At 40.4% G+C, this 15,246-nt stretch overlaps 1 protein-coding gene across 3 annotated transcripts in view; it reads left to right on the forward strand.

Moving 5' to 3' along the window:
- The window catches only part of beta-Man (beta-mannosidase), a 68,130-nt gene that overhangs the window by 52,525 nt on the left and 359 nt on the right, over positions 1 to 15,246 (forward strand). For all 3 annotated transcript variants that reach the window (XM_017076842.4, XM_017076844.4, XM_017076843.4), the window contains 3 exons: positions 13,233 to 13,712; positions 13,766 to 14,187; positions 14,812 to 15,192. In XM_017076842.4, coding sequence (XP_016932331.2) covers positions 13,233 to 13,712; positions 13,766 to 14,187; positions 14,812 to 15,192 — 1,283 coding nt within the window. The remainder of the gene's footprint in view (positions 1 to 13,232; positions 13,713 to 13,765; positions 14,188 to 14,811; positions 15,193 to 15,246) is intronic.

The following is a 15,246-nucleotide window of genomic DNA, read 5'->3' on the forward strand; positions in this document are numbered from 1 at the left end:
TCTGCGGATTTGCCCCGTTGTAGTATTACTTCCTGTCGGTCAAGTCCCACAATAATGGGCAACATTTTGGATTAGGAGTCCTTTTTAATCTGTACTAACCTTCTTAAGCCGTTTTTGGGGTTTTTCTTCCACTTTTAATTTTTAAATTCCCCACCGTTTCTGCACGAACACCGCCAAAGATTAAATTTCTTCTTCGGGCCGCGGCTAACGTCGTTCATCGAAATTCACTCGCTAAATCTGGTAGTTTTTCTGGTATTTCCTTAGCTCATCTGAGTACCCCGCTGAAAAACTGACCCGACGAAAGGCGTTAGCTGCGTGTTTGCCTCTCGCTCACTCCTATGGTTAACTAGCGGTTTTCGTCGATGTGAGTAATAGGCTTAACACATTAACAATACTGCTAACGATTAAAAAATTCGATTAATGCGAATGGCGAATAAATTTAATCCAGGTGACAAACTAATAAAAACAAAAACACAAAAAAAAAATAAATCCGTTTAAAAATTAGGTTAGACATGCGATTTTTTCCATTTCTCTGTTACAAATGTTGCCAGAGATGTTTTAAAATGTGCTATTCATAAACTTAAGGAATACCCGTTACCTGTAGAGTAAAAGGGTGTACTAGAATCGACGGAAAGTACGAAACTGGTAGAAGGAAGCGTTGCTCTTATCAAAGCCTATCGATTGACCCAAAAAAAAGTTTGCCACGCCCACTTTAACGCCCGCAATCTTCAAAAAATTGTAAATATGAACGCGGATATCTCGGAAACTTTCAAAGTTATAGAATTGGGATTTCCGATTAAGATTCCGTAGCCTTGCAAGGTTTTTACGCGAATATGTCACGGCCACTCTAACGCCCATAACGCTTAAATCTGTCTACCGCCGGTAGGTGGCGTATTTTAATCTCGCTTTTCTGCTTGCATGTCCCCATTTCCCTTTGGTCCCTTTAGCTGAGTAACGGGTATCTGATAGTCGAGGTACTAGCTTTAAAATATGTTTTTATGATCTTTAGACGTCCCGACCATAACAAAAAAAAAGGCAATTGGCCGCCGTTGCATTCGGCTTTTTGCGTTCGACTCTGTGGCAGTACTGAACTGTGGATCTGCAATGTAAGGTTTTCATATCTATCTTTCTTTACAACAGCATTTCGGTGTGAAGCATTTTGGCGTAGGTAGGAAAGCGGTAATTTCGGTAAAGGCTTTAAGTAAAAGTTCACCTTAAAATGATCGTCTTTCAACCTTACAATACTGGTAAAGTTAATTTTTATTTAACTTTACCAGTATCAGCTCCGCATTAGCTGCCGAGTAGATGGTCGAGGTGGATTCTTTTACTATTACTGGTGGTTCTCCTAAAAATATACTTTTATTAGTACAACTCAACCAAATTCTTGGTCGCGTGCGGCAGGATGTCTATGTAGGCAGTTCTTCCCAATGATTTCCTCTTTTGGACTATCATCAACACTTCCACTGTTCTGCGGATTTGCCCTGTTGTGGTATTGCTTCCTGTGGGCCAAGTCCAACAATAATGAGCAACTTGGATAAGGCTTGGATTAGACATCGGAAATCGGATCATTCATCAAAAAGTTATAACCAAGTAATAGACAATATTTTGCAAGTTAACTCGAGATTGTACACCACATGCAGCAAATGGGCTAGTTGCTGTTATAGGCTAGGTGGAGCTAGCTACAAGCAAGCATATCTCCATCCCTCTCGCACTGTCTTTAGCTAAGTAACGCGTATTTGATAGTCGATGGCATCGACCATAGCGTTATCTCTTCCTTTTTGTTTGCGCGGTGGGTGACGACGTTCATCGAAATTCACTCGCTAAATCTGGTATTTTTTCTGGTATTTCCTTAACTCGTCTGAACGCAAACATGATAAATTTGCTCCTATGCAAGGTTGATGCCGAAACAAGAAGAGCTATGATAAGAAGCAATCATTTGAGAAGCTACCACACTGTGACGAATGTTGCAAATTCCTGACGCAACGCTGACAATTTTTGAAAGGTTGATCACGCGCCATTACCAAAGGAGGAGCCATCGACACACAGCGACGACAGAGGACAAAACAAGTTAATTTGCCTAAATCGTTAATCGCAACAAATTCCAGTGATTCGGGTAATCACTACATTACACAATAGACTTCGTAAAGAAATTCCATTCGTTGCTTTAATTGTTTTGCGCAAATCACATGTTCCTACTGATTTCCCCTCGAAATCTCGATGTAGAGTTTGTCAAGGCACTCATCACACTCTTTAATTAAAGATTCTTTTATTAAAGATTTGATGATAAGCACGCCAAAGCTGTAACGAGTTGCCACATTCAAATAAAATTCAGGCGGAGGTGTACCATGGAAATCAAGCGCACGCGGGTATGCTCGGCTGGCTGCTTGTCGGCTGTTGAAGTGGATGTAAATGCTTAACCCAATGAAGTGCCTATTATTAATGGTAATCGAAATCTAATATCGGGTGCCGGACAAGCTAAACTCAGAAATGAGCAACACCACATTAAAACCAAAAAGAAAGTCCAAAAATTCCCCAATACCCTGGCCGAGTCTCAAAATCACCTCTCTAGTTGTTCCCGAGGTCCCTTAATACCCACCCAACTATTGGCCGTTCTTTTCCATACGTCCGAACGACCCCTTCAAATGCAAGCTACCCTATCGCGGAATCATCCTAGCTGCGACAACAGACTGATAATTTAGTTCATTATAAAGGTTTTATTACCAGCTAAGAAAGTAAATAAAGGGCACATATATTAATCCTAAATTAATGGAGAATTATATAGTTTAAATATGGGTACGATTAAGTAGGATAGACATAGTTTTAAATGCAATCATGAAACTTTAAATTACATCACAAAAAAACTTGGCGATAGATGTTCCTTTGTTGTGGTGGAAATTCAATTTGAATGGAACTGAAGAACGCTCCTCAAGCAAAAGCTCTCGATCTAGAGCTTAAGCAAACGAAATGGTTATATGCGTCGCCCAAAGGCAAACGCTGTTGGCGGGGCCCTGAGCTGAGATTTTCCTCTGCTTCTCGACCCAGTTTCTTCCAGCAGCTTGACAGACTCCGCTTAAGGGATTACTTCCAAAGATTTCGTTCGAGCAAACGGCGTCCGCGCAGGAGTCTTTTGTGGACGGGCCAGTAGTCGCCGAATATGCTCAACGTTGCAGATTGGACACTTATAGAAAAGCTTTCACCTCTGATCGCCTAGGCTGCCAAAACGGAAAAGACCGACTCTGATGCCAAAATTCGGGCGGTAACCCAAACACCGGAGTATGTGGTGAAAAACTAGATCCAAGAAAGTCTGACACTTGCCCCAGTTGCTCTCACTTAATCCGAAAACTGCTACAGAATATTTTCTCGCACAAATCCTAGATGGCGCCACCCCTGTGTCACTACGAACCACAGATGGAGCCACTTCTCCTAAAGCAAGCGCTACAAAGCCCAGGCTGGATTTAACCAGCACAGCCGACCTACTGTGTTTCTAATAGCGCGCACGACGAAAAGAGAAATTATTTCCACAGCATTAGTGCAGTGAGTCTAATCATCTGAGAGGATGCGAGCAACATTATTCCAATACCAAAGTTGTTGCCTTTCAAAATCAAAAGTTCAGTTCAACCGTATGACAGTGCATTATAACGATTTATGATGCAGGAGCGCAGGCTCAATCTTACCGATCACTAAAGGAAGCCTGCATCCAATTGATGAGGGAATATGTGGAACTTGGACACATGTCTCGCATTAACACAGTGGACACAGCCAGGGTTGTTTTCGACGCAAAAAAGGCGTCCGGCCTAACCCTCAACAAACTCTTAATTGTGGGCCCTACCATTCCGTCTGCTAAAGTGAGCATCATTGATCAAGTGATCAATAATTCATCCTCTTACATAAAATCTCTTCGAACCCTTTCTTTTATCTTCCGGGTTTTTTTTCACCAACTCATAAACCAATTATTCAAAATCTAGTTCATGTACCAGCGTCCGAGCTTACTGACAAATTTTGGCTAATGCACATGTTCAGCATACAGGCATTGCAGGCATTGGCACCCTTTCTTCATGAAGTTCAGATAAGAAGAGCAACACTGGTCGTGGTTAGAGTCGGCGGAAAATTGGCAATTGCGCACACGCCGTTCGACCAAAAGCACTAACCAATCCTTCACAAGGATCAAACTTGCACGCCGGAACAAAGGTGTTGCTATCCTTGCTGCGTGAAAGGATGTGGGTCGTCAACGCTCGAGACCAATCCAGGATCCACTGCCCTTATCACCGGCCGTGTCTGCTGTCTCAGATCATGGGAAGCCTCCCACCTGACCGTCTAAATGGAAACGCCCATTCTTGGTCACCGAAATTTACTTTTGTGGGTCTCTTATGACGTCTTACGAAATAAAAAGCAAGCCGCGTCAATCTTCGTCTGCTTTGCCTCCAAACACACACATCGAGCTTGTCAGTCACAAATAACTCCTTTTTATACTGTATCCGAAGGTTCAATGCACGGCGTGGAGTTTCCAAACTTATTGTAGTGACAATGCGACAAATTTCGTCGGTCCAGCTTTTAAACTAGTAGAGCTCATCAGCTTGGTGGAATCCTACAGCGCTTGCAAGGGCTTTGAATTCAACTTTATACCTTCCAATGCTCCCCATTTTCATGGCCCCTGGGAGGCCGCAGATAAGTCTGCCAAAATCTTCTGGTCAAGGACGTCGCCGAAGCTCACTTGACCTACGAAGAACTTCTAACGTTCTTGACAGAAATCGAAGCAATCTTTAGAACGCGACCTATCGCACCTCTCTTCAACGACCCGGACCATGGTTCCGTACTAACTCCAGCTCATCTGCCCATTGATGGTCCGCTTTTGTCAACATCTTATGAGTACTTTCAAGTTTCAACTGCTAAGGACCTAACTCAGCTGTTTGACACGATGGCAACGAAAAACATTCCTGAAGCAGCAATTCTGGCGTCTATGGCAACACGACTATATATCCATACCCTGCAAACGTGGACCAAGTGGACACAACATTAAGCCAACATCAAAGTTGGTTCACGAGGACACAGCACTTCTGCAGCACTGGACCTTAACTCGAGTCTTGGCTGTAATTTTTGGAAAAGATGACCGAGTTCGAGTTGTCGATCTTAGTACTAGCAAAGGCACCCTGCGCAGGCCAATATGGAAAATCGCCTTTTTCCTGTTGAATGTTCTTGAAGTTACCCAGGTTCTTTCAACGGGCGGAGAATGTTGGGGAAGATTAGAATTAAGATTAAATGTTAACAGAATATACCGCGCGTTGGTATTCATGTAAACGAGAGAAGCGCTAACGCCATAAAGTATATATTGTATATTCTTGATCAGGATCACTAGCCGAGTCGATCTTTCCAAAAGTTCAAAAATGGGTTGCCTAGCGGTCCAATGCCTTCTGTATTTTACAACGGCAACGCTCGTTAAAGTAAATGGCACTAGAATAGTTTGTAGTTTCAATTTAGGTTTAATTTTTTTAATGTTTGTGTTTTTAAAGCTGCTTTGAAAGATTTTACATTTTGTGGGAGTAAAACGTAGAGCCCAAGAAACAGATTCTGTGCGCCGCCTAGCGTGATGGCTCTGTGGTTATACCCATTACTGTATGTAACAGGTAGAAAGAAGCGTTTCCGACCCCATAAAGTATGTATATTCTTGATCACGATCACTAACCGAGTCGATCTAACCATGTCCGTCTGTACGTATGAACGCTGTGATCTCGGAAACTAGAAAAGCTGCAAAACTGGGACTACACTCAGGGAAAAACGCCATGCTAAAAACAAGTACAAACAGCCTTGATTTAAGAAAAATTGCATGCTTAACATTTAAGAACGTTCGTGCTCAAAAAGTTCTCATATTGAGCACTATTTAGATTTTTAATGTCTGCCAACTCTAATAATTCCCAACTGTTTATTCTGAAAGTACTCGGTATATAAGGCGCATAAATTAGACAGTGTTTAATGCCCGTGAGCGGCAAGTCGTAAGTAAACTTACAATATTAATATTATACATATATCGTTTATTTCGTTTCAGTTTCCCATACTTATTTCTCTTACTAGCATAAAATAAAAACTCATTTTAATTTCATAATATTTATATATTGATTTAAGAATTATTCGTCCTTAAATCAAGCCTGCAACTTTCTTACTTTATTATAAAATCGTTCTTGTTTTTAGTCCAAATATGACTTGATTTAAGAATTATTCATACTTGATTCAAGACCGAAAGGTTCTTAAATCTAGTATTTTCGGTCTTGAAAATCCGTGCTCGAAAGTAGTATTTTGTTCTCGCGTTCTGTATTTTCCATGCTTGGCGAAGTTTTGACACCGAAAATACTAGGTTCAAGCACGAAATACTTGATTTTTTTTCTGAGTGTAGGCATGCAGTTTGTTTCGTGAGTGTGTCACGCCCACAAGCCGCCCAAAATTGTGGCTCCAACAGTTTTAAAGGTAGAGTACAAATTTTAACTGAAGTGTATTGTTCTCATCAATACCCATCGGCCCATCAGCATCACTAGACGAGTCGATCTAGCCATGTCCGTCTGTCCGTCCGTTTCTACGCAAACTAGTCTCTCAGTTTTAAAGGCATCAGCTGAAACTTTCCCAAAAGGCTCTTTCTTTTGCAGGTAGTATATAAGTCGGAACCAACCGGATCGGACAACTATATCTTATAGCTCCCATTGGAATATTCGGAAAAAAAAATTTTTTTATTTATTTCTTTGTTAAAAAACATATAACCTCCTACGCTTGGAAATAACATTTTTTAATTAGTTCTGACCTTCGAATTTAATTTTATCAAAATTGGACGACTATATCATATAGCTGCCATAGGATCGATCGGAAAATTGGTGAAAAAACAATATGAAACAAATTATAGCTTCGGTAGGGTAGGGTATACAAACTTCGGCTTGCCTAAGTTAACTTCCTTTCTTGTTTAACATATAGCCTCCTACGCTTGGAAATAACATTTTTTAATTAGTTCTGAATTTGGAATTTATTTAAATCAAAATCGGACGCCTATATCTATGGCTGCCATAGTTACGATCGAAAAATTGATGGGAAAATAATATGAAAGAAGTTATAGCTTCGGTGTTTTTATACCCTTGCAGAGGGTATAACGATTTCAGTCAGAAATTTGCAACGCAGTGAAGGAGACGTTCCCGACCCCATAAAGTATATATGTGGCCCCATTAATTCCGCAGTGATGCAAATGTTCTTGGGACAACGACGTGTTCAATTATTATGTGTAATGTTTATTTTATATTATTATTTGGAATCAGAAATACAAAACTTAAGTTGTAGTGTTACATTTGATGATGTACAAAGGGTATGCTTATTGGCATGCGTAGCGCGTGAGATCTTGGCACCGACTGACTTTATTAGAGTTTTATTCTCTCTCGCGCTCTCTGGATCATTAAAAACGACGACCACTCCTGGTCTCTCTGATTGCTTGCTCTTCTGGTATTTTGCGACCATCCCTGTTTCCTACATTCGGCCCTCCTGACGTGGTGTTCGTCCCGAACTCCTTCATAAACTCAGCTACAGTGGATGTTTTCAAAGGTCCTTCGCTATCTCCAACTTTCTCTACATCATACCTGCCATGATTGTGAATCTCAACTATTTTGTATGGTCCAAGATACTTTCCCTTTAGCTTTAGGCCCACTCCGTACTGGGTACGCCTGATCGCAACTAAATCGTTTACCTTGTAACGCTTTTCACCCTTTCTTTTCAAATCAAAAGATCGCTTGTTTTCCTCTTGAAGAGCTTGAATGTTTTCTCGGGCTTTTTTGCGTAACTGATCTCTCTCGTGGTCTAACTCTTCTACCAAAGACTGCTGTACCTGCTCTTTAAGTCCTGCTATGTCTACCACACGCATGTCAACACCTGTTAACAGCTTGAATGGGGTTACTTTTGTGCTCCTAGGCTCGATATTGTTGATCAATTGCTGCACTCTACCCACATGCTTGTACCAATTTCCAGGATTCTCTAAGCTCATCTTCGACAGCATTGGCACAACGATTTTATGCATTCTTTCGACCTGTCCGTTGCCACGAGGTACTCCTGTAGTGATTAATAAGTGCTGGATCTTTTGTTTGTCGCAGTATTCCTTAAATAAGTGTAAAGTGAACGCTGCACCACGGTCTGATACGATCCTGAAGGGATTACCAAAGGATACGGCCTGCCTGTCCAGGCAATTAAGCACTTCTTCGACTCCGGTACTGCGTGTCGGATACAACCAGACAAATTTCGAGAATGCATCTACGACAACTAGGATGTGATTGTACCTTTTCTTGGTGATCTCCATCGGCCCCACGTGATCTATGTGATAAGTGACTAACGGTTTGTCTCCCTTATCGATAGGATTCAGATAACCTTCCTGTTTTCCCGATTTTGCGTTTACCAAGATGCATTCCACACAGCTGCCTACTACTCTGGAAACTTTTTCCTTAAGATTTGGTATGAAATAAGATTTCTCCACAAGATCTTGGGTTTTTTTCGCCGAAAAATGGCCTTGTCTGTGAGCAATTTGAATGATTTCAGTCTCCATTTGGGATGGAACTACTACACCAGTTTACAAAAAAAAATTGATGAAATACGCCTTTCAGGAAACCTTTGTTTTCCGGTAAGATACATCTCCCTGATTAAGAAAAGGGCACTTAAAATTTTTTCTATGGTACCAATTTTTTTTAAAGTGTAAAAAACGTTTTTCGCACTTTTTTATTTTATAACTTGAGTTGTGATAAACCGAATTCGGTCATTAAGGACTCATTTTACAGGTAATAGAATGCCCTTTAACTTTCTTATACACATCGTTAAGTTCCATTCATTAGTTCAAAAGCTACACTTCGTCAAAGTTGAAAAATTTGGAAAAAAATCAAAAACGCTGGCATAAATGGCTTCTTTAAAAATACACGCGTAAAAACCGAAATTAGTTTTATGTTGTTTTCTTGATGGGTGAACCATAACGGAGAATATGCGCCATAGATCACGACAATCCGTTGGTAAATCGATTTTTAACAGATTTTTAAACGTATATACCCAAGTTCATTATTCGGGAGCAGCGGCCGTTAAACGTTATTTTAAATTTTCAGTGTTGGGGAACGTAAGAATTTGGTGCAAGTTGTTATGCATAACGTCAGTTTCCTTGCTAAAAATATATGAAAATGATTTCCTCGTAACTGCAATCGCATACTCTTTAGCTTGCCCAGCGCTATAGCAAAGAAACTGACGTTATGCATAACAACTTGCACCAAATTCTTACGTTCCCCAACACTGAAAATTTAAAATAACGTTTAACGGCCGCTGCTCCCGAATAATGAACTTGGGTATATACGTTTAAAAATCTGTTAAAAATCGATTTACCAACGGATTGTCGTGATCTATGGCGCATATTCTCCGTTATGGTTCAGCCATCAAGAAAACAACATAAAACTAATTTCGGTTTTTACGCGTGTATTTTTAAAGAAGCCATTTATGCCAGCGTTTTTGATTTTTTTCCAAATTTTTCAACTTTGACGAAGTGTAGCTTTTGAACTAATAAATGGAACTTAATGATGTGTATAAGAAAGTTAAAGGGCATTCTATTACCTGTAAAATGAGTCCTTAATGACCGAATTCGGTTTATCGCAACTCGAGTTAGAAAATAAAAAAGTGCTAAAAACGTTTTTTACACTTTAAAAAAAATTGGTACCATAGAAAAAATTTTAAGTGCCCTTTTCTTAATCAGGGAGATGTATCTTACCGGAAAACAAAGGTTTCCTGAAAGGCGTATTTCATCAATTTTCTTTTGTAAACTGGTGTAATTGGCTCCATTCCACCGTCAGTGCACACTCTTCTAGTTCCTCAATCCACTGATTAATGTCAGGTGAATTAGTTCCTGAAAACTGTGACACACTTCCGTCCACATCCTTCAATGTAAACCACGACCTACCTGAAGCTGAATTTACTGTCTGAAGGTTCTGCCCTTCTACGACTGCATTTCTTTCGGACCTACCACCTGCCTGCATATTATTGGAATGTTCGCTTTCGAAAGAGCCCTCATCATCCTCATCCACTTCGATGCCTTCATTGTCTTCATCAGCTTGCAAACCATAGTGAGCAAGCAGTCTATTTTGCAACTCTGGTTTTCTTCCATTTGTGCTGAGTCCCAGCTCTGTTAACTTTTCGCGTAAATCTGCTACAAGCAGTGCCAAAACCTCTTGCTTGTTCATATTGAAACTTAAATATACTTATACAATATAGGAGTAATATAGATATAGTAATATAGATATATATAGATAAGCAGTAATATCAAATATAAAATACACAGCCAAATTACTGCTTTACGGTATACGTTACGTTAAATCAACAGCTTTATGCCCTGCTTGAATTGCTACGTTATATACGAAAGCACTTCTTGACTCTCTTCTTGTTGTTGGAATTCGTCTCGCCGCTCTCTTCGTAGTTAATTTTCGCCATCCAAAATTGCCTGAATTCTTGTCTCCTCTTGTCGCCTTCAGCCAATTTTTCTGAATTTCATCAGAACGAACCGTCTGCCGTCTCACACATACAGCTCCAGAATGATGTACTCGCTGCCTCACAAATACAGCTTTGAATTCGTCTTCCAGCCGCCAAAAGTTCACCACCAATACAGTTCCAAAATTGACTTCTCTTTGCTCGCCAACTATTGGTACTTCTCCAGATCTTCCTGCCCCTTCTTCGGCGATCTCCTCCTGTACCAGTTCCAGCTTCCTTCGTCTTGACCAGCCTCCTGAACACCGGTTCCTTAGCCTTGACCAGTCTCTTGAACACCGCTTCCTTGTTTTATCTTGACGCGCAAATTTTGCGATCCGCCGGCTTCTTTCGCTTTGACCAGCCTCCTGAACACCACTTTCTTCGCCTTGACCAGCCTCCTGAACACAGGTTCCTTGTGTTCTCCTGACGCACAGCTTCTGTGAGCCGCCTGTTACCGTAACTGCTCCACGCCTTAATTTGTGTCCAGATGACCACCGCCAACGATCCTGCCTTCGGCTGGTTGACGTTCACCACAAAATTTTTGCGCTGCTCCCAGATTCGGTACTCGCTGATTTTTCGCTTTCTTCTTTGTTACGCCAGTCGCCTTTGAGTCGGTTTTTCTTCTATTTCTTTTGCGTTGCAAAAATTGAATTTCGCAACATTTTCTTCTCGTTGTCACGCACTCTGTTTCTTGCTAATTTGTTGTCTTCTATTGCGCAGCAATTTTTGATTTTTAGCAACTGCTACTACCACCGCAATGCACAAGTTTATACCACTTTTAAACTCACAACTTATTAGTTTAATGACTGTAGTTTGTATTTGATCCAAATTTATTCCGGTTGATCCCCCAAAATTGTGGCCCCATTAATTCCGCAGTGATGCAAATGTTCTTGGGACAACGACGTGTTCAATTATTATGTGTAATGTTTATTTTATATTATTATTTGGAATCAGAAATACAAAACTTAAGTTGTAGTGTTACATTTGATGATGTACAAAGGGTATGCTTATTGGCATGCGTAGCGCGTGAGATCTTGGCACCGACTGACTTTATTAGAGTTTTATTCTCTCTCGCGCTCTCTGGATCATTAAAAACGACGACCACTCCTGGTCTCTCTGATTGCTTGCTCTTCTGGTATTTTGCGACCATCCCTGTTTCCTACATATATATTCTTGATCAGCATCACTAGATGACTTGATCTAACCATGTCCGTCTGTCCGTCCGTTTCTACGCAAACTAGCCTAGTTTTAAAGCTATCGGGCTGAAACTTTCCCAAAAGTCTTCTTTCTTTTGCAAGTAGTAAATAAGTCGGAACCAGCCGGATCGGACAACTATATTTTAGCTCCCATAGAAATAATCGAAAAAAATTTTTCCTTGGTGTTTTTTTATCATATAACCTCCTACGATTGGAAATAACCATTTTTAATTAGTTCTGAATTTTGAATTTTTTTTTATCAAAGTCGGACGACTATATCATATAGCTGCCATAGGAAAGATCGGAAAATTGGTGGGAAAATAATATGAAACAAATTATAGCTTCGGTGTCTTTTGAAATATTATCTTATACTATTGGGAATATCATTTTTTGTATTTTAAATTAAATTTAATTACTATAACTGCAAGGGTATACAAACTTCAACTTGCTGAAGCTAACGTCCTTTCTTGTCAATGTGGTGTGCAATCTCGATTGAATTGCAAAATATTGATTATTATTTGGTTATAACATTGTAATGAATGGTTCCATTTCAATCATTTTTGGCATGGAACAAACTTGCATTTAAATTTTTGGAATTTTTGGCACTTAAATCTTGGAAACTATAAGAGCTAGAACCGGATTTGGCATGTAGATTCTTGGGTTTCCTCTAGCGCCCACAATAGCCAATAACGCTAAATCCCGTCTACCGTCAAAATTTTTTAATATTTTGTAAAAAATTTAAATAACATTTTATTATCTTATTATCAATACCCATGCATGCATTAAAAATATACAAAAACTATAACTTCGGTGTTTTTTGACATATTAGCTTCTGCTCTTGGAAATATCTTTCTTTTTTTATTTTAGCATTTTGAATAACATTTTTTAAAAATCGGGCGACTTTTTCATATAGCTGCCGTAGGAACGATTGAATAATTAATGTCAAAATAGTACAAAGACCGTTATATTTCGATTTTGGTAATCATATATGGTAGTAAATTGAAATGAAACAATATCTTTAAGTTCCTGTAGTTATTTTTCAGTTTACTAAAAATCGAAATGCTCTCTACAAACAATGCTCACACGAGAACGTCCTGCAAGGGTGTACAAACTTCAACCAAAACGCGGTCGGGTACGTCCAAAAAAAAAGTTGACACCACCGCAAAACAAGAAATTGATATCATTTGAGGTGGAAAGATTGGTAACCAAAGACTCCAATCGAATTTAAAAAACAAATTTTCCTAACCATATACCCATTTACAGCGAAATTTTATTTATAACTATTTTTACACCAATGCTGTGGCAAGGATAGTTTTAAAAGTATGTTCGCATTTTGAAACATTTCTTAAAGACTTTGCAATTGACTTCAAAATTCTGTAGGATAAAGCTAAAGCAAAAAAAAGCATGTGATGATGTGATGACTCTTTATTTATAGCTGATATGTTTAACTAAGCTTTTCTGCGACTTTCGCCTACATCTGTATTTTTGAAGGCAAACAAAATCAATTTATTTAATTTTCTTTTCTATCATGTGAAGTTGGCCACCTATTGAGATCCGCCAAGGAAGCGCATATGAACATGCTGCGCGTGTGGGGAGGCGGTGTTTACGAATCAGATTACTTCTACCAGCTCGCCGACAGTCTAGGCCTTCTAATTTGGCAAGATATGATGTTTGCATGTGCCATGTACCCGGTTGGCGACGACTTCTTGTCATCAGTGCGTGAGGAGGTTCGCCAAAATGCCATACGGCTGTCGCACCATCCCAGCGTGGCAATTTTCGTAACCAACAATGAAAACGAAGCCGCATTGGTACAGAACTGGTATGGCACGCTGTTTGAAAGAGATCGCTTTGAAAGCGACTACCGGGAGCTCTACCTGGCCAATGTCATCCACGAATTAAAGCTAGTCTCGCATCGCTCTCGACCCCAGCCACTAGTCTCATCGCCCTCCAATGGCAAGGCCAGTGAAAAGGAAAACTACATTTCTAGCAACCCCCAGGACAATCACAATGGCGATGGTAAGAAGTCCCTATATTAAAAAGTGATGCTTTGAAACTGATATCATCCATAGTACATTTCTACGACTACACAAAGGACGGCTGGGACCCAGAAATTTATCCACGTCCTCGATTTGTTAGTGAATACGGCTTTCAGAGCTTTCCAGGAACTTATGCCTGGCAGCGCAGCAAGAACGGCGATGACGACCTTCTTGCTCTAATTAGACACCGCCAGCACCATCCGCTAGGAAATATTCCCGTAATCGCTTTGGTGGAGAGACACCTTCCGCTCCCCTTGCCAGAGGATGATAACTATGCCAATGCACTGATATACTTCAGCCAGATCGCTCAGGCCATGGCCACTAAGGTGGAAACGGAATTGTACCGCAGCCTGCGGGACACCCCTCACAAAACCATGGGCGCCCTTTACTGGCAGCTAAACGACGTATGGGTGGCGCCATCCTGGTCCGGCATAGATTTCTACGGCAACTGGAAGGTGAGCTGTAATTGTATTACAATTACTACGATCAGGAACCATATAATTAATTTAAGACAGCAGCCGCATTCAGAGCAGTTTTGGGGTACACATCTTATCTGCCGGCCCTCTGCAGTTATCTGTCAACACTCTCATCTTACTTATTTAAGATCGCTCCAGACTTGTTGTCTTTCCGTCCGCATGAACGTCGAGACTTCGGAACAGTTTTTACAAGTGCAACTTGGCTTTAGCAGGTTCCAACATCCAAACTTGGAACTTTAAACTTTTCCCGAAAGATGATTCGCAATAGTCGCAAAAACTATAAGTCCGACAGATTTTAATTTTTTTTTAGATTAGAAAATCGAAACAAAAGTTTTTCACAGTTTAAGTGTTAGAACTAAAAATCAAATTAATATTTAAGTATTTTACCAACACCCATCCACAGAAAAAAAGTTTTTACTTTTAATCGTACGTCTGCTCTAAAATAAAATTGCCTTTCGCCCACAAATCGTCAAATTTTATGTCTTAAAGCTTAAATTTAAATTGAAATTTATTTATTTTGTCAATCTAATATCTAAAGACAGTCAAGGCTTTCGATGGTTTTTCACCAGCTCAAAAATATCATTCTCTGTCTCCCCACTACAGATTCTTCATTACTGGGCGCGCGACTTTTTAGCGCCGATTGCAATCGTAGCTCTCTACGAAAGATCCACGGACTCGCTAAACATCTCGCTTATTTGCGATTTACTGGAGGTGGACACGCGGGAACTCAATGTCGTGGCTAATGTTTATTTGTGGTCTCAGCTGCTGCCGCGCCAATCAACGACGTGGGAGGTTACCCTTCGCCCCAATGGCGTGCACTACGACAAGGTCATTCCCATTTCTGATCTGCTAAAGGGGCAATTCACTAAAACAAACTCATTCCTGGAGTTTCATCTGCGTCGAGGCCATGAAGTGATCTCCAGAACCTACTTCTTCCCCAGCAGCATTACCGCTGCCGTCGGAATCGAAGACCCCGATCTAGAGGTAAACAAGCCCTGCATAAGCCAGACACCTAACCTAACCTAACATCCACCTCCG

The sequence above is a fragment of the Drosophila suzukii genome, chromosome 3 (genome assembly GCF_043229965.1).
Source record: "Drosophila suzukii chromosome 3, CBGP_Dsuzu_IsoJpt1.0, whole genome shotgun sequence".
NCBI classification, from domain to species: domain Eukaryota; kingdom Metazoa; phylum Arthropoda; class Insecta; order Diptera; family Drosophilidae; genus Drosophila; species Drosophila suzukii.